General features: G+C 37.8%; 4 protein-coding genes across 5 annotated transcripts; 2 read left to right on the top strand and 2 right to left on the bottom strand.

Moving 5' to 3' along the window:
- Positions 1–723: 723 nt before the first annotated feature.
- On the bottom strand, positions 724–5,620 carry LOC110061868 (LIM domain only protein 3-like). Its single transcript, XM_020768728.2, has 3 exons — positions 3,053–5,620; positions 2,320–2,536; positions 724–1,643 (listed from the first exon to the last, which is right to left on the bottom strand). Exons 1-3 carry the CDS (start codon positions 3,054–3,056, stop codon positions 1,406–1,408), a joined length of 459 nt encoding a protein of 152 aa, XP_020624387.1. The 5' UTR covers positions 3,057–5,620; the 3' UTR covers positions 724–1,405.
- A 223-nt stretch (positions 5,621–5,843) lies between these two features.
- On the bottom strand, positions 5,844–11,942 carry LOC110061867 (RRP15-like protein). Of its 2 annotated transcripts, XM_020768727.2 has the most exons (7): positions 11,796–11,942; positions 11,095–11,171; positions 9,589–9,663; positions 9,399–9,504; positions 8,075–8,164; positions 7,053–7,150; positions 5,844–6,344 (listed from the first exon to the last, which is right to left on the bottom strand). In XM_020768727.2, the coding sequence occupies exons 1-7, from the start codon at positions 11,872–11,874 to the stop codon at positions 6,111–6,113; spliced, it is 759 nt and encodes a 252-aa protein (XP_020624386.1). In that variant the 5' UTR covers positions 11,875–11,942; the 3' UTR covers positions 5,844–6,110. The 2 variants fall into 2 exon arrangements, with proteins under 2 accessions (XP_020624386.1, XP_089145010.1); XM_089288884.1 differs by lacking the exon at positions 11,095–11,171 and having other exon boundaries at positions 11,796–11,930.
- LOC110061866 (lysoplasmalogenase TMEM86A-like) lies at positions 11,917–14,387 on the top strand. Its single transcript, XM_020768726.2, has 2 exons — positions 11,917–12,079; positions 12,789–14,387. The coding sequence occupies exons 1-2, from the start codon at positions 12,002–12,004 to the stop codon at positions 13,485–13,487; spliced, it is 777 nt and encodes a 258-aa protein (XP_020624385.1). The 5' UTR covers positions 11,917–12,001; the 3' UTR covers positions 13,488–14,387.
- Positions 14,388–15,968: 1,581 nt separating this feature from the next.
- Positions 15,969–20,149, top strand: LOC110061859 (lysoplasmalogenase TMEM86A-like). Its single transcript, XM_020768719.2, has 2 exons — positions 15,969–16,118; positions 17,636–20,149. The coding sequence occupies exons 1-2, from the start codon at positions 16,041–16,043 to the stop codon at positions 18,353–18,355; spliced, it is 798 nt and encodes a 265-aa protein (XP_020624378.1). The 5' UTR covers positions 15,969–16,040; the 3' UTR covers positions 18,356–20,149.
- The last annotated feature ends 1,245 nt before the right edge of the window (positions 20,150–21,394 follow it).

Here is a 21,394-nt window from a genome sequence, read left to right as displayed (position 1 = left end):
TTAGTTAAATTGGTTTTTCCATTTAACAAAGCTTTTATCGGTACTAGTTCGCTCATTCATTCGAATAGGATGAAAGAATGGCCGAAGTTTTTGCAGAGCGGTATCTTAAGCGAAAGAACGTCGAGAGTTTTTCAGAAAACGCACCGACTAAATGGTAATGATTATTGTTTTACAAAATCTTCGCACTGCGAAGAATGTCGAGTATTCTGTAAGAAGATAGACGATCAAAGATTGAAAGGATGAAAGCAATTATATTGTATAGAGAAAAACGTCTTTCCTTCGCTGGCCTGTCACTAATCCGATTGATTGCCTCTTAAATAGTTGCCTCAGCTTTATTTCCATGTTGTTTTCGTTTAAGTGATCTTTGCCATTTAGCTTAAATTGCAATGAAATATTCATGGCATATGTTTTTTGTCTACATATACTGAAAATCAGATGGTAAGTTGGTTTTAAAAATCCCCCCTTTCAAAATCGCATTTATCGGGTCATTCAAAGAAGTTTTTCATCGGATTGAATGGCAGATCGATCATTAAAACTATCTCTATATCGCACTGAAAGCTGTGTTAAAAGTATACTTGCAACAATCTCTATTCTTCAGTTCGAAGTCACGCGAAATCCGCTTTCGCTATCATTGGCACAAATCTAGAATTCATTCGCTCAATTGAATGATTTTTAGCAGAGCTGGAGGAAAGAAAAGGCGAAGTTCATTCCAGTAGACTATGATTTACTAAATACTTGAAATATTTTTTATTAATTCTTCACAATCTCGATTTCGCGTCTTGCGAGTGTCAAATGTTCCATTCATATATCGCAGCAATAACGACGTTTCGGGATTTCAATCCACAATTCTTTACATTTGGAAGCCATTACAGTGTTCTGCATCAGTGTTCTGTTACAATGCTCTTGACATACAATGTGTCCATTACTTTAGCGTGCAGAAAATTTCCCTTATTTGACAGGTAGCAGAGATGGAAGGAAATTAGCGTTCTCTTCAAATTGTCACTTTTAAAGTGGTTTTATTTACATTATTAAGAGCAAGCAATGTCACTAGGTGAAAAGCAAGGATGTAAAATCCAGTGTAATGAAACTAAGAACAGTCAAAGAAAGCGTTGACTTTTGTATTACACGAAAAACCATCAAAATGTTAAGCGGGAAACCCAACTGAAAACCAGTAGAGAAGAAACGGAAAAGATCCACGGGCAGATACGACAGGGCTATAAAACTAGCATAGACAGTAGCGGTATTAACCTAAAATACAAATAAAAACAGGAAACACCTAAAAAATAGATGGTTGCCAAACAAGGAGCGAAGGAACACGCACGAAAATTCGAAATATGAGGCTAAAAAAATGGGCTCGTCTGGGACGCGTGTCAAGGAATTTTTCTTCCTATAGAGAAACGCCTCTTTAGACAATGAATCTCTTGGTATCTGGTTTCCCGTAAGACATCATCTCTTCGTAATCATCAACACACAGAATTCTGTTGTTAATTAAGTAAAATTTGTCCCCTACGCAGAATCTCTGATGGCATCTTTGACAGGAGAAGCACTCCAAGTGATAGACGTTTTCCCCGGCGCGCATCACCATCTCGAAGGCGGGAATTGTCTTGCAGCACACGGTGCAGAAGCCTTTAGTTCCGAACAACCTTAAAAGCGACAAATATAAACAATGAGTAATCTTTATCCGAGCCAAGTGGATACAAAATCGCATCCGGAGAAGCAAGAGGTCAAAGCAGTGATCCAACACAGTCGGACTAGCCAAAACGTTTTAACCCATTAGGCATGACTTAGTGAGGAGCTTTGGTCCGTGTGTGGTTCTCACGAATTGCCAAAAAAGCATGCCTGATGGAATATTTATCAATTGACGGACGTTTAACAGCTCACCGCTAAAAGGCTAGGAATACACTTGGAGGAAAATTGACATAGATGGACGGAAGTGCTAAAATGTGATCACATTTCTTGACAAGCATAACAAGTAAAGTATATTTAATAATGTGTAAAATTGTACTTTTGCGTGACGTTCTTTAGAAAACAGAGTGTTTTTAATCTAAGCACAGACAATCCGTCCCAATCCCATTAAATGCTTCACATCTGATTGCAGGCTGTCGTTAATAGAATCGTCTGCAAAGGTAATGAATGACAAGACACAAAACTGGAACATTCACGAAAGTGTCGCCATCAGTTAGCCAAACAAAATAACGACGAAATAAACCGATTTCATTACTAAGTAAAACGTCTGCAATTCAGAGAGAGAGAGAGTTAAAAATCCCAAATCTGTAGAGTAAATAGTGGACTGTGAAAAACACGTTTGCCTATACCCACCTCAAATAATCTCTTCTACAAAGAATTAAATTCGCTTTTGTGTAGAGAGTGGATCCAACTTCACCCAGGCGACATTCGCAACAGCCGCATTTCAAGCAATCTTCGTGCCAATAGCGGTCTAGCGCCTTCAGAAGGAATCGATCATTAATAGGACAACCGCAGCCTCCACACAATCGCTTGTTCGGGGGTTCTTTGAGAAAATCAAATTTCTCTGTCGCTAGAGAACAGCAAGAAAACATTATAACACTGAAAAACCTTCACTTATGTTTCAAAGACGCTAAGCGTTCAGAACGAAGTTACGTCTAAAATCCTACAATCAAAAATAATAAGAAACTTCATATAATTTTATTGAATAAACAAGCCCGTTTTGTCTGCGTAGGAGGCTAGTTTTCATACGATAAAGCGAACATTCTTTAAATCCATTGACTAACAATGTTTTTGCGTGGGACAGCTATTGTAGCGCGTGTTGAAAGCGAAGTTCCCCTCAAGCACACGAAGGGTTTCTTTCACGGCTCGCGACGGTTGAAGGGTTTCAGCCGGCGACTGTTCGAAGCAGATACAAGGCAATACAGTAGCCATTGTTAGATATAAATCTCCCAAGGCTTTCCGTTATTGGCGTTGTGTTTACTAGCTCTCCACGCTACGATCTGATAGCACATAAACCGTATTACAAAGGTCGCCCAATCGACCAAATATTCCCAAACAAATCGAGGCACTCTGGTAGATAACTCACCCATCAGCCTTTCCAGAAATCCTCTGCTTTCCCTTGTGGATTTCCTCAGCGTCAAAGACGGCTCGTTTTTTCGCGACTCCACTTTACCACGTTCGTCCGACAGCCACGAAACTCAAACTAATATGATCAGGCATGATCACCGATCTCTATATATTCACATTTCCTGTCCATTAGCTTGACTGTCAATTACTATGTTGCGTTAATCGAAATCCAACTAGAACAAGGCCGCTATCCTTTGTTCTGCAAATGACAAGTTTATTGTTTCATTTAGTGCCTCCACGTTCACCAAATGCGTGTCATTTGTCCAGAATGATTCAACACTTGATACCTCGAGGTTTCGAGTTCACGGTCTATAGTATCGCCAGAGATCTTTTTCGGGGCGTTTACAAATTGGCTGCAAGAGATCGTTTCGAAGAGCGAGTCACGGTCGTGTGATCGTCCACGATTTGGCGACTTATTAAACGCAAATGACTTTGTTAGTACAAGGAAAATTTACAACTTCTATGAGCAAATATTTAGACGGGTCGATCTCCCCTATTGTGCCGCTAATGTTTTTTACAGACATCGAAGTGACAAATAGTTTGCTTAAGAAGCTAATTAACATTTTACCGGAGATGGCTTGAAAATAACAACGACACTTCTGGTTATTGTTAAACAACAGCTTAACTTCGGGAGATTCGCTCGCGCGTTTTATGTGGCTTTCAGTCCCACAATGTATACGCATCGATACATGAACGATCTTGACTTTCCTGGCAAGTTTCTGAAGATCTCAAAACGTCATGTTTACCGCTGCCGAGTCAGACAGACCTGGTGAATGATCATCACTGCCAACTAAATTGGATTTTTCTTTGTTTATAAGGCGAAAAATTAATGACCTCGGTGGTTAATAGAAGCCAGTCCGGATGTGAATCAAATTACGCGTAAGAATTTACGGCTCGTCCAGGGTAAACTACACTTATTGCATCCGCGAGAGGACTTTTTATAAAAAGTACATTATTATTTCTTGAGAAGGAACCGATACAGGCAGACGATTGCTATAACAGCTTTGTTCATCCAATTAGTCGTAACGCTGAGCAAACTAAGATTTTAAATTCTCCAAATGAAATTAACTTCAAAAATTATGATTTAAACAGCATGTCCCCTATGTAGGCGACTTTCTGTCAAAAGAAAACATCGACCTCACAAAGCTGGCATATTCATTAAAAGATAGAAAACAGAAAGCTAATGAAAAACACAAGGTAATTTAGACCTGTCAAGTTTAAAATTTCAGCAAAAATTAAAAATACCGGAGGCATTGATTGCAATGTGTGAAGTGAGGTACTTAGTAACTTGACAGAAGCGAAAAAATGTTGAACCCGTGGTAAACAGGTGTACAACCCAAGGAAGTTAAATAGATGCTTTGAACTGCGAAATAAAGGAGTTATAATATGAAGACAAAGTAAATAAGCTTGGTATATTTATACCGTCGAAGACGATAAATTGATACACTCTTTAAAAGAGTAGTAATAACCTAATCATTTTATAAGGTTATATGTTGGCGGATGTCGAGTTTTGCGCCATTTGATTTCGAAATGTCCTTGAAATCTAAAATTTTCTCATTTTGAGAACAAAGAGCATGGTAATTCTTATATTACAGTAACTAACCCTGAAGCTCATTCAAACTGTTTGTATACGTTCCCAGCCATTGACAGGTAACAAAATTGTTGGTTCCAAGATGGATTTGAACAAAGGCTGATTCATTCTGTAGATGTGTCTGTCAGTTCCTCAACAAATGAAAAGGAAATTTATGCTCTTTCCCAAATTTCAAACGTGGGTACACGCTTAGCATTTTCTTAGGGCGTTCGGCTCTTGTCTTGGAAAAAAAAAGTTCCAATTACGCTAATTCAGTCACTAAAGACTGCTCAGATCCAAACCAATAGAAGATACACGCCGGAAAATTGATAGAGCTCAGTTGTGGAATAAATTACCTATAGAACTAAGACAAGCAACTTCATAAACCGAGTTCAAGACTAAACTAAGTCGCCACAGTTTTAAGTGATTTTTTCAACAAGGCCTCCATGAAGATACCCTTCGAGCGGGGTCTCCTTCGATCTAGGAAGATCGAAGGAGACTCCGTTCGTAGGGTACCATGAAAAGCGCGTTTTTATTTGTTTGGATTCTTCTCTCTTTGATTTTAGTTAGGAAGATAGGTAGCTAGTTGATTATCGTAAATAGACCGATGGAAATACCGTGTTTAAACAAAGTTATCGTATCGTATCGTATGGAAAGATAAGGAGGGAGAGGTAGGGAGGGAAATGAGGTCGGTGGGAGGGGGATTCTTCATTGAAGATGTCGGACTAATGGTCGAACGTCCTAGGAGCTAAAATCTACAGTAAGCAATCTCCCGGGTACGACAGAGTAAATTTGAGCCTCACGTACAAGATAACATGAACGGGTGGCGCGACCACAAAAACGTGATTCTGGGACCTTTAATAAAAGAGTTTCTATCAATGACCCGTATATACGATGTTCCCATCTTAGGCGGGTATGGTATTCAGTCCCCCCCCCCCCCCCCCACCCCACGAAATAAGTGATGTACGATAGGGTACGGGTAATCAAGGAACGATGAGTCATGAAGAACTCTTAGACTACTCTTGGGGGGAGGGGAACTCCGAAATCATACGCTTCAATGTTCTTTAGGCTGTGTCACAGAAAAACAAGGTAGGAGTAATTTTCGTCGCATACATGAAGTACACCTGTATTGGTTCACAGGACGCAAATAATATTTTGACCAATCTGCGGGAACACAGTGTCATGTTATTAAGATAAGCTATATTTCCATACAGTGACCACAAATACCGTCGTGTATCGCTACACCGGAATCTACACCACACAGGTTCTCGGAGAAAGGACCAAAATCAGGTCAGAATCGCCTCAAACTAACACCGTTAACCGTGACAGAATAGCATCAAACCCTGACACATAGCATGACAGTAACGCGTCAAAAATACCGTCATCTACGTGACATACTTGCTTCAAAATAGCGCGACAGAATTGCAATAAAACAACATGACCTGAGCTAGCCTTCATCTGAATTCGAATCTGACTCTTCATTGTCTCCTTCGTCAGATTCATCAAAAAAGTCTGCATGACTGGTTTCCAGTTCATAATCAGTAATGTTCGTCACTTTCTTATCTTTCCTTTTGGTTTGTTGTTCCTCTCGATTCCAGTCTTTCATCTTCGCGCCCATCATGAAATCATCCCGTAAAATATTCCATGACGATGAATTGTCTGTTGTGGTGCTGTCGTTAGTCTGACAACCAAACGAAAGAAACAACGAAATTGGTATAATGGAGTGAAAAAACCCCGGAGCTTTCCTTTGTCTCTAAAAATTGGTCCAAAAGGTTCTTCACAAGATGGTTATTGCTATCCATGGGATAAATCACTATCCAGTGGATAGTGTAGCCTGCTTTGTCGACTCTTATCCACTTGATAGTGACTTATCCGGTAGATAGCGTTATCGAACCTTCTAACAACTGGGTCCTGACAAATTTGCGCTGATGACGTAGCTCTACAAAGTGTCTCTGATTGGTTGTTGCGCGATGATAAAATTGTCGCGCGAAAATAGCAACCAATCACAAATACTGCACTGATCTCTGTAGAGCCGCTTCATCAGAATGGAATTTTTCGTGTCTATCGAGCGCGGACAAAAATGACCGAGCAAAGAGTGAGCTAGGCAAAGAGGGACATCCGGTTTGTACACCAAACTTGTGTGCAACAGCATCACAAGAGAGGTTAAGAAGTGTTGCAAGATTCAGTGGTTCCAAATACTATCTTTTTGCACTGTATAAAGGTTTTGAACCCGCAACATAAACACAGCCGTACATGATAGGTTTTATTCAACTTGCAACATCGACGCTGTGTTCATTGTGTGAATAGGATTGTCAGCAATAGAGATGAGCTTCTACACTCGCTCGTACAGCTCTACCTGGGAAGATAAGTTTACATTAAGCTTAGTTACCTTCTCTTTCTGTTTCTCGTTCACTTCCCGAGTCCGTGCTTTATCTGAACTACTTTTCAGCATGTCAAGAAAAGCAGACTTCGACATTGATTCCACAACTAAAGGAAACAAAATTCAAGAAACATCAATTTCAATGAAGCCTTGACCATGCAAGGAATTGACTAGAGCAGGAAAGACATGCAGGGTGAAATACGAGTTAGCTATGAATAACTTCCCTTATTGCGTGGCTTTGAGTAGTACAACGGCACCTCTGCACAAAAGCCTTATACCCATTTTCAGACAGTGTGAAACACGGACAGCGAATGGTTTCCTATTTCTTTTTAAATTGAAAGATTTATTATGAGAAATTAACCCATCAAAACATAGCACAAGTAGTCACACCGGAAATCCCAGCGTCATCCTGCCAGTGTGCCATTACTTTATGCTGCTTAGGAATGCCCGCACTTGCAAAAACCGTGGGCTCAGTAAATCCTACCTACAGGCACAGCTCATGCGCGCTCCAGGGGAGGGAGCCCAAAATGGAAAGTGTGGGAATGCTCAACGCCTTTCTTTTTTAGGGGTAGGAATTACAGATTTTGGTATCAATTACACTGTAAGATGGTCAGAATGGAACCTAAATATTTACACTGATCAGGGTCCCTTATAAGAATGCGTGCAAAGAAAAAATAATTGAAAAAACCCCGTCATACTGCTTTGATGGTTAAGATTAATCAGGAAGGAAATCTTTAAAATTCCTTCACAGATGAAAACATTGACTCAATAAGAAAGTGCTTATCATCATTTTAGTCAACACAGTTCAAATATTGGGTCTGCCTCTTGTTTTGTTCGTTTTAGAATGGCACTCCATAGACAAAGAGCCAAAAAAAGTTTTGGCTTGCCCAGAAAATGGAATTACAAGGGTTCAATACATATTTTCAGGCTAGTATCTCCACACCTTTACCTTGGGAGACCCACATGGGATCATTTTCCAGACTCATTACTAAACAAAATTAAGACATTTTCTTTAACTTGTAATCTCTCACCTTTTGATTTTTTGGCTTCAGTAGGAGCAGACCTAAGCTTACTTTCCATCTCTTTCTGGTGTTTGCTGACTGCATTGAACAGTTTTACAACTGAAATTGAAGAAGCAGGCCACTTGTTAGCAGAGCAGCAGCCAACACAGAAGTTTGAAATTTGTTGTCTAAGGGAGGCGGCGTGGCCAAGTGGTTTAGGGCGCTGGATTTGAAATCTGGAGGTCCCTGGTTCAAATCCTCCGCCCTACCGCTATCCGGATTTGTTCTTGGTAGCCCCGAGTTCAACTCCTCGGCCGCGTGGTGTAAATAGCCAACTGGTCAGCCTCCCACCAGTTGGGATTCTTAATAGTTTATGTTATATTTGAAATATTTGTTTACTTATTTACAGTGTCCCCAACTAGCACATTAGTGCTAAATACATCGACACTTAAATAAAGTGATTATTTATTTGTCTCTTTGGCGGTACAGAACATATTTAACAATTAGATTATGAGATCCAGATCTCTGAGGTGATAGTTGATGAGGCCGAAGGCCAAAGGCTGAATCAACCACCCTCTGAATGGAAATTAAGAGCGAATAATCTAATAGTAGATGAAATTGAATGAAATTTCCTTCAAATAACAATTCCAATTATTTGTGGTCTTAATCTTAGTATTAAGATTTAAGCTTAAGAGAATTCACGTGGACTGAATTGTCAATCTGACATTTGCAGTTGTGTATGCATGCATCCTTATCAGTTTCTTTAACAATTTTGAGCATTGTTAATTCAAGAAACCTAAGTGCTCCTTTTAGTCTTCTCAGGAATTTGATTATCTCTTTGTTTCTTAATGTTTTTCAAACTTCTGAGAAACAAAGAAACATTGCAATTTTGTCTACCACAGCAAGCCACTGCACATTTATAGCTGATAGTGTGCAATGGCTCAGCCAATCAGAATACAGCATTTGCATTAGTTTACTGCTGCAATCTGATTGGCTGGACTACTGGTACATTATCAGCCATTAGAGTGCAGTAGTTGGAGGTTTACATAGTGGCCAGTAATGTTTTCTCATTTCTTCGAAGATTTGAGAAAGATTAAAAAGTATTTTCTGATAATTCAATTGTATTTCCCCAAAAACACTCAAGAAAGGAATTGACCACAGTGTGGCTTAAAAACCTCAAAATATTTCAAGCACCCTAATAAAAAATTAGATTGTTTAATAGCTCTCTATTTGTATGAAGAGATAGTTAATTTGGCCTTCAGTCTCATCAACTGTCACCTCATAGAAATCCTGAGCACATAATCTAATTGTTTAATCGGTAATGAGTGGCTTAATTATTATTATAGACTGTTACCTCCTCTTGTTGCTATTTTTACTAAATTCTTTTCATAATCCATCGTTGAACCATCAGGTTTGATGTGGTCCTTTTCAAGCATAGCATGACGTTCTTGGCTTTTCAGCTTATGAAGAAAAGCAAAAGAAAACCTCATTTACTTGTAACAAAAAATACACCTGACAGAATGTCAAATTTTGGCAGTTTTTACCCTCTTTGAAGTGATTTCCTCCTTCCTCTCAGTTCTTCTCTTTTCAATCTTCTTGTACTTCACTAACACAGGAGGCTATAACCATGAAAATAAAAAAATGAAGTCAGCTCACTGTTTTTGAAAGACCTTTTTGAAAAACAGAAGGAAAGCGATGTACAAAAAAACAAAAGAAACTGCGGAGCAATGGGCAAAGCATGTTTACAATGAGGCACTCTTGACAGACATGAAATCTAAAATTGGGGACTTTAAGATATGGTACGGCTAGGCTGTAGTATGGCAGCAGATAGTGAAGATCACTTCTGGTGACGTCATGACGCACGTACCAGTATGGCTTTCCCGCCATAGCCTTGCTTTCTACTACGGGAAAGTGTCTGGTTTCACATACTCTTCACTACGTGAGTATAAGCCTGCTGTTTACTTCTCATTTTAACGCTTTTTTCATTGTTTGAACAGCCTAGTTTGAAGATAAAGTTCTCAATCATAAAATCACTTCTAAGATCATTGTTTCTTTGTCATTTGTACAGAAAATTTGAACGATTTTAACACCTACCGCGAGATGATCAATTCAGTCATGTTAGTATGGGGCCGAACAGCTGTAAATAAGAAAGCTTCGCATGTTCTAATTTGAGCTATAATTGTTTATTACTGTTCAAAATGTATTTCACTATAATCGAAAGTTTTGTATTTTCAGGCTTATCACGTAATCGTTGTACGAACAACATGTCCATGTTGAAATCGAGCTTTTTTATATCAGAGTTTATATTTTGTTTTGTGATTGGAATTACAGGCAGTTCTATCAAGTTCTAAAAGGCAAATCTGAGTTCTGGGTGATGTAAGACGGATATAGGAGAAGGAAATCATTGTCATTAATCAAGCTTATTTCGTATGAAAGTAGAATAATCTCTGGTTTCCTTGAAAGTAGTCATTTTTGTAAAGACATGTAGAGACTGTACGTACCGTTGCCGCACAGCAAAATCTTTATCATTTGAGTTTGACGGGTAAAACACCCTTGTCAGCCTAGTCCCCCACAGCCAAAGTAGCCATAGTAGCGCCTCACCGTAGTGTTTCTTAAAGTCTCTACTGAAAGTATTTGATATAGGATCACTGGATTAAGCTGTTTGCCCTGAAAAGGTTGCTGAGGAGTCCATGTCTTTTGGGGATTATGACACCTTGATGGTAATTTACTTTTATTAAAAAGTCTTTTTTTCCCTAGTAACTTGTGCATGTTTTAATATTTCATTTTCATTTTTTTGGAAAATGTTACCTTGAATAATGAACCTTAATTTAGTTGAAAAAAAGAAAACTTGGCAAAAGTAGCCCACAAAGGTTTGGAGTAACCTTTAGCTAATAACAAATGTCAAAACAAGCAAGACACTCTCATTGTATATTTTCCCCTTTTTTTAAATGATTATACTGGAACAATCTCCTTAGCAGTGCTAGTCCTTCCAAAAAATGCTTTATAATTACATGAAGTCTCAGGCAAGTTAACTTGTTGAATTCTGATACCTTATTCTCTGGAAGTTCCTTTTGAAGAATTCTGGCCATAGCATCAGCCCATCCTTGATTGGCTTCTTCATTGTCACCTTTGTTGAGGAGTTTAATTTTTTTCAGTTGCAATACAATCTAGTTATGCAATGGTCTAGTGGTAGACTGTGAAATATCAAAACATGTGCACACCTTTTTCTGAACAACTGACCAGTTTTAAGTTCGTTTTTACTGAAATTTGGCACTTTATGCTAAATGTTCAAGATCATAAGCTTGGTTGACAATAATGTTGGGGAAGAATAGAATTTATTTTCTTACTGATACAGATTAGATTACATAAATCAAGAGCATTCACAGTGTACATTGTTCTGAGTTTTAATAGCGGTTTGGTCAACTTATCTAAGCTTATGTAGCTAGTTAGGGAAAACACTTTTTACTTTACTTACCCCCGCTTACCCATAACCAGATAAACAGTTCTCATCAACTGAATCCAGTTTCTAAGAAAGAACCAACTAAGGTTCCTAGAACCAGTGAAATTCTAAGATCTTAACTTCTTAAACAAAACTTTGATAGACCTAAACATGATTTCAGAATAAGCTCAACTCACGTGGAAACCCCATTATTGTTTTTAACATGAGGCGTATTGCAAAACTCGTCTTATACTTCGAACCAATGCTCGTCAAAATTGAAAAATAATAATAAATTTAATAGTTAAAGCTAACCTTCGGTCCCCATTCTCTCCTCTGCATCTGAAAGAGTTATTTCAAAACGTCCATCTACTTCTGCGCTATCGTCCGCCATCTTTGATTCGGTTGTTGTTCAACTGACCAAACAGCGCAGGCTCATCATATGGCTGTGCAGCCAGACCCGATTGTTTTTTGGTTTTTTAAGAGTTTAGACCTTTTGAAATCACTAGGAACTTTAAATTATGGTGGAGCCACAAGGTTCTACGAGAAACTATACCAGATTACCTTCCACCAACTGCGAACTTAAGCCAGTCGATGTGGTAAGTAATGTTAAATGAAATTGTCTTCAAAGTGCACCTGAGATAAACTTATTTGTTATATATTGTTATAGCATGCAGTCACGATTTCAAAAAAATTCTGTAAACCTTCCAGAAGACATGCAAATATTTTCATTTCTCGTAGAAATCGTTTGCAAGATTTATTTTGAAAGAATTTAGCGGCAATATCACCAGATTTGTAGTCTGGTCTTTCAAGGGTCATTTGAGTCAGAGATTGAATAACTTTCATTCAATATCCTTTAGCAAGGTTAAAATTGCCCTACCTTAGATTTTCATACCCAGTTTGAATTGGAGAGTTGTGTTTCTGTTGGTTTTTAGAGAGAGGAAGGGTATAGATATCAGTACAGGAGGTCTAAACTCTCATGCTTCCTGTAGCATACAATCCCAGCTGTTTTTTCTTCTTTAAATCCCTACCATCACTTTGGAAAGCTGAAAAAAGTTTTACTTAGTTCCTTTCACTTTGTGAAATTACACTTCCCATCCTCTCTCTTTACACCTAGCCACCTGTAAACTTCCTGTCCTGATTACTGCCAGATTGCCCCCCCCCCCCCCCCCCACCCCCAAGCCAGTTGTATACTTCATGAGGAATTGTTTAACTATGAATGAGAACTTGATGACCTCAGGGTTTCTTACATTTATTACACAACAGTAAGGGGAATTTTGATTTTGACTTTTTCTCTTTTGTCGACAGTTCAAACAGGCTGTTCCTAAGCTTATCCCATTCTTCAAGACATTCTGTATCTACTTCATACTGTGGCTTCCAGAAGCAGAGAATCCTACAATACTTGCGGCTGTGATCAAGATTCTACCCATCTTATGCCTCTGTGGTTTTGTTATCATGCAAGGAGTGAGCCTGTCGGCCAACCATGACTACAATCGACGCATTCTCCTAGGCCTTATCTTCTCTCTGTTTGGTGATATATTTATTGTGTGGGAACACAGCCACTTTCACTTTGGTGTTGTTTCATTTGGTGTGGCTCATCTGTTGTATGCTACAGCATTTGGCTTTGAACCAATAAACGTAATGGTATTTTTGGCTCTCCTGGTCCCAAGTGTGCAGACATATTGCTTATACCTGCCAAACTTGGAAGGTTTCCTAATAGGAGCCATTGGAGGGTACATGCTTATGATTACGATCATGATTTGGAGAGCCATTACAGGTCTGCAGGTTTCTTTACGTGGCAAAGCCTGGCAATGGACCAAACTTTGTTCCTGTATAGGTGCTGTTTCGTTTGGTATTTCAGATCTGATTCTTGGCTTAAACAAGTTCTACTTACCAATCCCTTTTGCCCGGGCCATTGTCATGGTAACATACTACGGTGCACAATTGGGAATTGCCTTGTCTTCGTTCACAGTCAACCAGGGTGAAATACAAAAAGCCAAGAAATAACTTCGTTTGATATTGCAGCCTCAATAAGTTAGACAGTAACTGGTTGCTGCCAGAGAAGGGTGGGTGGGGGAGGGAGGTGAGGTGAATCAGTGAATGAAAAAGTAAAAGAGATAGGAAAGAATACACATTTTACCTAGAAGGAAAAAAAAACAAAAACATTGATTATGGCCCAACCCACGCCACAAAAAATTTTATCAAAAAAGTCCTGTCTCCTTGTCGTTTTTATGTCAAAGCACCCTCACTGAGGTTGTACAAAATTTTATATTTACTCGAATCAGTTGCCAATTATTTTAGGAATCCTTAAAATTATTTAATTATCGTTCATAGTGGTTTCAATTTTTTAAAGAAACATTTTATACCATTTTGATAATGATCAGGTTTATTCTGACAGTCTGGTAAGCAAATCTCAATTGCAGACTATCCACAAGCTCACAGCAGGCAGATGTATGCCAAGATTATTAAGTGTCCTTGTAGCATGCACAAAATGTTTTCATACATCTTGTCTACTTGACCCTCATCATAACAATCAGCTGAAAATTTTCAGTGTGCCTAGTATGTATAAGAAGTTTAAAAGTGTTAAAAGTGCAAAATAGTTCTTTTTTAACCTTTTAAACTGTTATATATATTTTAATGAGTAATGCATGTAATAATTTGTCGGTAAAAGCATGATTCTCCTGTCATTTTCTTGCTGTCCTCATGACAATTTTGAGGAAAATTTTAGAAATTCGAAGATTTACTTTGTTTCTAAAATCCATCCTAAGTATTGCTTTAGCTGAGCCAGTTTCATTAATGAAAGTAAATCTTCAGATAAACAAAAAATTACATATCAATTTTACTTAAATTAAGATACATGTAATGTCATTTACCTTATTAAAAGAAAGTAATTCCTGATGTATGAAATTTGTTTTCAACAAAAGATAAATATCTGTAAAATAGATTTTTATGTGTACCTTGGATGTTAATGAGACAACCTCTGTGCAAAAAAGGTGTGGTTGTATAAAAGGGGGATAATGCATTGAAAGGGTTCTCAAAAGTAGTCGTCATGATAACATTTTACGAAACCTGTCTGTTTTTTTGGATCACGTGTACTGAAGGAATCTGCAGTCAAGTGTCAATTGATATCCTCAATCAACTCTCAATCAATATCTCAATCAACTCTCGATCAACACCTCGATTGATACTCGGTCAACACTCAATTGACATCTCAGTTGGCAGTCATTTGGGAGTGGACTAATTTTCACAGACATGCCAATGAGTGTTGATTGATACATATGAGTCAGTCGACTCTCGGCCAACTACCGACTGACTGTCAATTGAATGTTAGTCTAGTGTCAACTGAGTACCGATTGAGATGTTGATCAAGTGTCGATCAACATGACAACTGAGTGTCGATCAAGGGTCGATTGAGAGCATCGATCAATGCCCGACCTTGGATACCCTTAGTACATGTGATCTGTTTCTTTTTGCGAAGTGCAGAGCCACCTTTAAGTTTTGACTTTCACCCTCTGCCAGCAGTACCTCCAAAACATATTTGGAGTCAATTTTCTTTTTCCTCAACTTATGACAACCTTTGTAACTAATTTGACGAAAAAAAAAAGAAAAACTTTACCAACTCCTTACAAACACCACAATTTACATTTTGTGCTTAGCAACTTTTTACCATTCATAAGAATGTGTAGATATCCATGATAACCGTGAGGGTATGAGTGTTCTATTTCTCTCCCGCCAGCAAGCAGTTAACATCCAGGGCCGGGTTGTTCAAAGCCCGATTAAGCTAACCCTGGATTAGCGAGAATTTTGATTTGAGTTTTGTAACTTTTCGGTGAGGTTTTCTGTTTATGTTTGTCCTTCAGTTTTGAGCTTGACTAAGCTCAAACTACACAAAACGTGAGCAGTAAAAAACATTTTTATGCTAGAAAAATTAATACTTCGGTTAACTTTTAAACCTGGGTTAGCGTTGTCAAACAACCCGGCCCAGTATATATTGAAACTGACGCACATCTCGGGCTTGAAGACCTTGAACAACCTCGTCAAGGTTGCATGATTTCTGAAACTTGGGGTCAACAAAGGTCCCCACAGAAAATTCAAACACGAATAAATTTAGACTGATTTTAATTTCACAATATTTTCAGCTACGTGACATGGAAAATTAAACAATTACGTAACGCGATTTTATCGACTTTTTGTCTCAGGAAGATATAACATCGGCACTTGACCAGACTAAAGCGATAAAAGGCCGTAAAATGTTTCAAAGAAGATCAGCTCAGTTTGTCATAAGATAGTCATGACATGATCATGTGATCTCTCAGTAACAAAAACTATTTCCCTCACCATTCATACGTAAGTGATTAATTATATTGATTTTAAAACTTTGTGGGCAGATTCACGGAAAATGAACATTGTTCCCACTTACCTGTTCGCTTTAGCGATTAGGTGACGTCAGAATACTTGTCACGTGTCCTGTGTTCGTGTGCTAAAAACGTCACGAGTGTCACGATCGCTTCAGTTTGTCGTGTTTACAGGTGGAAAACCAACGAGTGTACGAACGGAACCATGATAAAGAACGAGAGAAACTGCTCTGTTCGAGCAGATTCGTTTGTTTTACAATACAGATTAGACAGAGCTGAAGTGGTAAGTACAATCTGAACAAAGGAGTCATTTTGATGCTTTTTTAAATGCTGTAGCTTCGCGCCATTACGCCACAAAGGTTGTTTGCTTTCTTCCTCGGTCGTGTTGCATTGGGCCGTGTTTACAATCTTTCTTTTGTGACGAACTCCTTTTGCCACTTTCCGTACGATTCACTTCGTAAGGAAAAGTAGATAAAAAGCTTCGCTTACTCCAGCTAATTAGATTCTAATAATGACAACAATATTTACGTCGTGGTTTTGGCAAATTTAATGCCGTTTCCCGATTGTCAGTACTTCACAAAATACACTGTAACAAGTTGCGTGGATCAAAACGTTATTAAAAACTTGCCTGCCATTAATTTACGGTCGAATGTAACCCCCTTTCTTTAGTTAGCGAATATGACTTGTATGGACGGAAATGAAGAGGAATAATACGAACTTGAAACCACTGAAAGATGTTTGTTCTACGGAGAACTAAAGTAAATTTTGCACATCTGTTCCTCGTGTTCCTCGAGGTTGGGAGCAAAGAAAACAAAACAAAAACACATTTTAATCTCAAAAGACAAATATGATTTCGATGAGCACTTTTATTAGCGCTTTGTATATGAAAAATCGGTTTTAAGTATTTCATCTGATATTCGGTGGTGAAAGTTTCTCAATTTCGCTGTGTGTTAAGTAATTTAGGTATTGAAAATTCGTCATGTATGGGGATAGATTCAACAGAAATTCAGCAGGACAGAAGACGTTAGAAAGACGAAAGTTGCTTCATTTGAAATTTCAATAACTAAAGCCCTCACGAATTACGATGTGTTATTTGTTTCCAGCTGCGTGATATTCCGGCTTTCGTCAACTGCGTGGGCGGATATCGCTGGGTTGGTTGGGGGGCGGAGCAAGGGGTTGAGCACATTCTTTCCTCAATCCAAGGTTGATGAAGGTTACATACAAAATATTCTCTTTTAACGAAATTTGTATCTGGTTAAATTTTTTCAAGATGGATTTTGCAATATCTGCTGCGATTGTGCTTGTCGAAGTTGTATATAGGTTTGTTTGTCAGCATGATATCGTACAATGTCATTATACGTATATTTCACACCCATGTGAACAGCTCTTGACCGAATCTGTGGCAAGGAGCCAGCAGGGTTTTAAATTGACCAATTTGTTGAGGATCACAGAACTTGAGCACAATATTGGCCAGTGAACAGTGTTGAGTCAAGTTTTGAGATTGAGCAGGGATATATGAAAATAATATTAGTAATAACCATAATATTATTATGATTATGTAATCTTGCAGATCCCTGGCTAGATAAGGAGACTCTGCTTGTAGGGTAATCTCAAGGTGTTTGATTATCAACAATATGTAGTCTAGAGGCATAGTCCTAATGAGCTTTTTGCGTAAGTACCTCAATGGTAAAGAATCTGACAAATATGCAAAAGGCCAGAGGTTTGACACCTTTGGGAAAATTTGGAATGTTTTTGCATGAAGCTCAAATCTGACTGATTGTATATTTGCTCTCAAATTAGGTTAAAAGTGTTGGGCCTAAGCTTGTCCCATTCCTGAAGACTGTCTGTGTGTACTTTGTAGCATGGCTTCCCGAAACAGAGAAACCAACAGTCTTTGCAGCTCTCCTCAAAATCCTTCCAATTCTGTGTCTTTGTGGATTCGTCAGTCTGCAAGGGATAAGTCTGGAGAAAGAACATAACTACAGCAGGCGAATTATGCTGGGTCTTATCTTCTCAGGCATTGGTGATATTTTCCTTGTATGGAAAAACACATATTTTATCCATGGAATGGCTGCATTTGGCATAGCACACATTTTGTACATCCGAGCTTTTGGGTTTCAAGCCAAGAATTGGCTTGTGGGACTGCTGTGTACGTTGCCTGGGTTTTTGATATACTACATATGTTACCCTGGACTGAAGGGAAAACTGGTGATTGCCGTTTTGATCTATGGTTTTGTAATCACTGGAATGATGTGGAGGGCCATTACATGCGTTCAAAACCAGATTGAAGAGAATGGACTGTGCCGCTGGACAAGAATGAGTGCCTGCATCGGTGCTGCCTTATTTTACCTATCAGACAATATCATTGCTATCAACAAGTTTTGCTTCCCTGTGCCTGGGTCGAGAGTATTGATTATGACCACTTATTATGCTGGGCAGATGTTTATTGCAGTGTCTGCTTTTAACATCGAGGAAGAGTATAATCTGAGAATGAAAAGCTGTAAAAAGTGTGACTCATAAATAGTTAACTGTGGTTATATTCACACTGTAAAATTCTGAAAACAAGCATCTTTCTCTCCCGTAATACTCGCTTCCAAAATAAGTTTGTCATACCTGTGGGAAGCAAAAAAGGTCCAAAAATAATCCTAGCTATTGATCAGCCATGCATAGATGCATGAGCTTTATGCTTATAGTGTTAGGTCTAACAGATGACATTATTTCTTTGCATCTTAGTTCTCTACTTTAAACTGTTTGGTGTTTATAATAACCTTCCAGGTTTTAATTTAATTAATGACTGTATCATTTAATAAGCTTTTTGGGTTCTTTGACTTTTTTTTAATAATTTCCTTTTGTTGGAAAAAGCCCAGCCAAAGCCTTACTAACAAAATGAATTCCCTTATTTTTTGTCAGAAAAAAATTGGTTTGAGCTTTGACGTCATTGTATATTACGTGTTTTACTCTGAGTGGAAGCTTGCAATGCGTATTATTTATTTTTAAGATAATTTTTGTTATGCTTAAAAAATTGGGACTGTGTACTAATATTTGTGCTTATTTACTGAATGGATGAAGTATTTTATGTTATGAACTGTACCTTAATTTCAGTCAAAGGTCGTATTTTCTGAAATACAATTCATCAAAGATTTTTGTTACAAATACTTCCTACTGACATCAACAAGGAAAATTTGCATAATGATGACATCCAGGACTAAATTATATAGTACAATGTATTAAACTGGTTGTTAGCATTTGAAATGCAATGATTGGACATATTTAGATAAATAAATTTATATTAATTTTATTTCTATCAAGTGGCTGTCAAACTGCAGCATCAAGATAAATAATTGTTATGTGGGGATACATTGTTTGGTTATAAATAATTTACAATACAGTAAACACCCGCATATAAGAACACACAATTTCAGAGGTCAGACTGATTGTGTTCTTATTTATCGGATGCTTAGTGAAAAATCAGCCTCAGGATGTTCTTAAATGTTCTTAAATTTTTTTAAATTCAGTGCTGTACAGCATAAAAAATGTTGCTAGAAATTTTAATCATGTTTTTGGACAATTACATAAATTGATGGAACAATAATTAAAAACCTAATGTTCAAATAGGTCTACTGTAATCAGTAATGTAACAAAACAGTAACAAGAAGGGTGTATGTATAGTTCTGTGGCAGATCCATATGCTGCCCCACCCTTGAAATGCCTAAAGTAGAGGTCCACTGTACATCTGCAAATCTGAAAGTCTGATTTACTACTGTGTTGACATGTACATCAGCAAAACAATAACATTAAGACTGGACAAGTATTTGCAAGCTTTGATCAACTACAACTGTGATTGACCTTGATACAGCTATAAAATCTTATGTTTTTCTCTATCAATACAGTAGTTTATAGTATTGTAAAGGCAAAAAATGTAATTCATGATATTAGATATTCTGAAGAGAACAAAGGTGCCCAAAACTTAGCTAATACCATTGGTCAGCAGGTGTGTTTATGGTAATTTGTGTAATTTTGACACCCTTCCCATTTTATAAGAACATTATTTTTTTTTCCAGGCTGATATTGTTCTTATAAAAGTGGTGCTTTATTTGCCAAATTTCAGCCTGATGTTCTTAATCCATGTGTTCTTATATGCGGGTGTTTACTGTATGTATTTTATTTTAATGCAATATATGACGTGATGTTGTAATATATAATTGAATGCAAATACGGTCTTGTGGACTAAAGACATGAATATTTATATACTGGTGATACCAAGCTTTATTACCTGTAAATAGCTATTTGCATTAAAAGGAGTGTTGGGATTCACTTCATTGTATCTTTTCTATTTGCGTAAGTGACGCAAAGGTGTGATTCCCATGTAAGGTGCAGGGAAGAGTAACATTTTGAAAATGACTTTGAACAACTGGCACCTGGTTGCTATTACTTTGATTGCATTTTAACACTGTCAGTAGATGACAAATTACCACCTGATACAGACCTGATATATAACAAACCTCTTTTGATGTAATGTAAATTAAAACATGCAAAGAAGAAAAATCCTGAACCATGGTTCAGACTGCATTTTTGTTTTCTGAGGAGGGCTGCTATCAGGGATCCAAAGTTAGCAAGAGAATATTGGAAAAGAAAATTACTACAAAATTATATCATTTGTCCCCTTGACATTTTTCTTTTTTCAATAATCAACAATGAAGGAAATAAAACAATGTTTTCTTCCCTCCTGCTTAAAGATGATTTTCAGTCCGTACTGCACAATCTCAGCACCTAATATTTGTAAATATTATAAATCTCACTTGATGGAATGTGAATTGATGCTATTTGTTACGAACCACATACCTTACCTTTTGAGGCCTTTCAAACTTTTTTTTCCAACAGCTTCATTGATTTTTACAGCTTCGAAGTTGTTTCATCAAGTGATATGAGAAAGAACAAAGCTTAAAACTTTGACTGCTTCGCACCCATAATAACGGTTGTTTTGAAACTTTGAATTAACCTCATGTAAGTAGTTGCGAAATGTTTACATTTTGTGATGTTTTACATGAAACAAAAAATGCAAACAAATTCTCGAGAGTGTGCAGTATGGACCGGAAATCATATTTAATAGAAATGATTTCTTCAGATGTTGCTAAAAACACGCAAAAAGCACTGAGCGTTTCCTCTTTTCGTTGCAGATGGACACTCGTTCTTATGAGGTTAAACCCCTCAACTTGACACCTAAGAAAACAAATCTGTCTCTGTCCTCAGTGGTTGATCAAAGGGAGGGGCCCTGGGGGCCCACCCTCCTCTTATTTTGGGTGAAAAAAGAAAAAAAATCACATCCTGTGTACATCTGCCCCCCTCTCCTCCAATCAGGGAGATTTTTGAGGGGAGGGGGCAGATGTGCACAGGCTATCTCCTTCCCACCTTTATCAAATTTCAATCCCACGTTCTTCTCTCTTGAGCTCCAAGGTAGAAAAAATGAGGGCCTGGTAACTAGTTAACAAAATTCTATAGCGACATTTGACCAAGCATGAACTTTTGTCCAAACTATGAGAGATATTCTATTTCTTGAGA

The sequence above is a fragment of the Orbicella faveolata genome, unplaced genomic scaffold (assembly GCF_042242905.1).
Source record: "Orbicella faveolata isolate gen_17 unplaced genomic scaffold, um_ofav_v1 contig_2, whole genome shotgun sequence".
Lineage (NCBI taxonomy): Eukaryota > Metazoa > Cnidaria > Anthozoa > Scleractinia > Merulinidae > Orbicella > Orbicella faveolata.
Note: the sequence above shows the minus strand (reverse complement) of the source record. Positions and strands in the feature narration are given on the sequence as shown.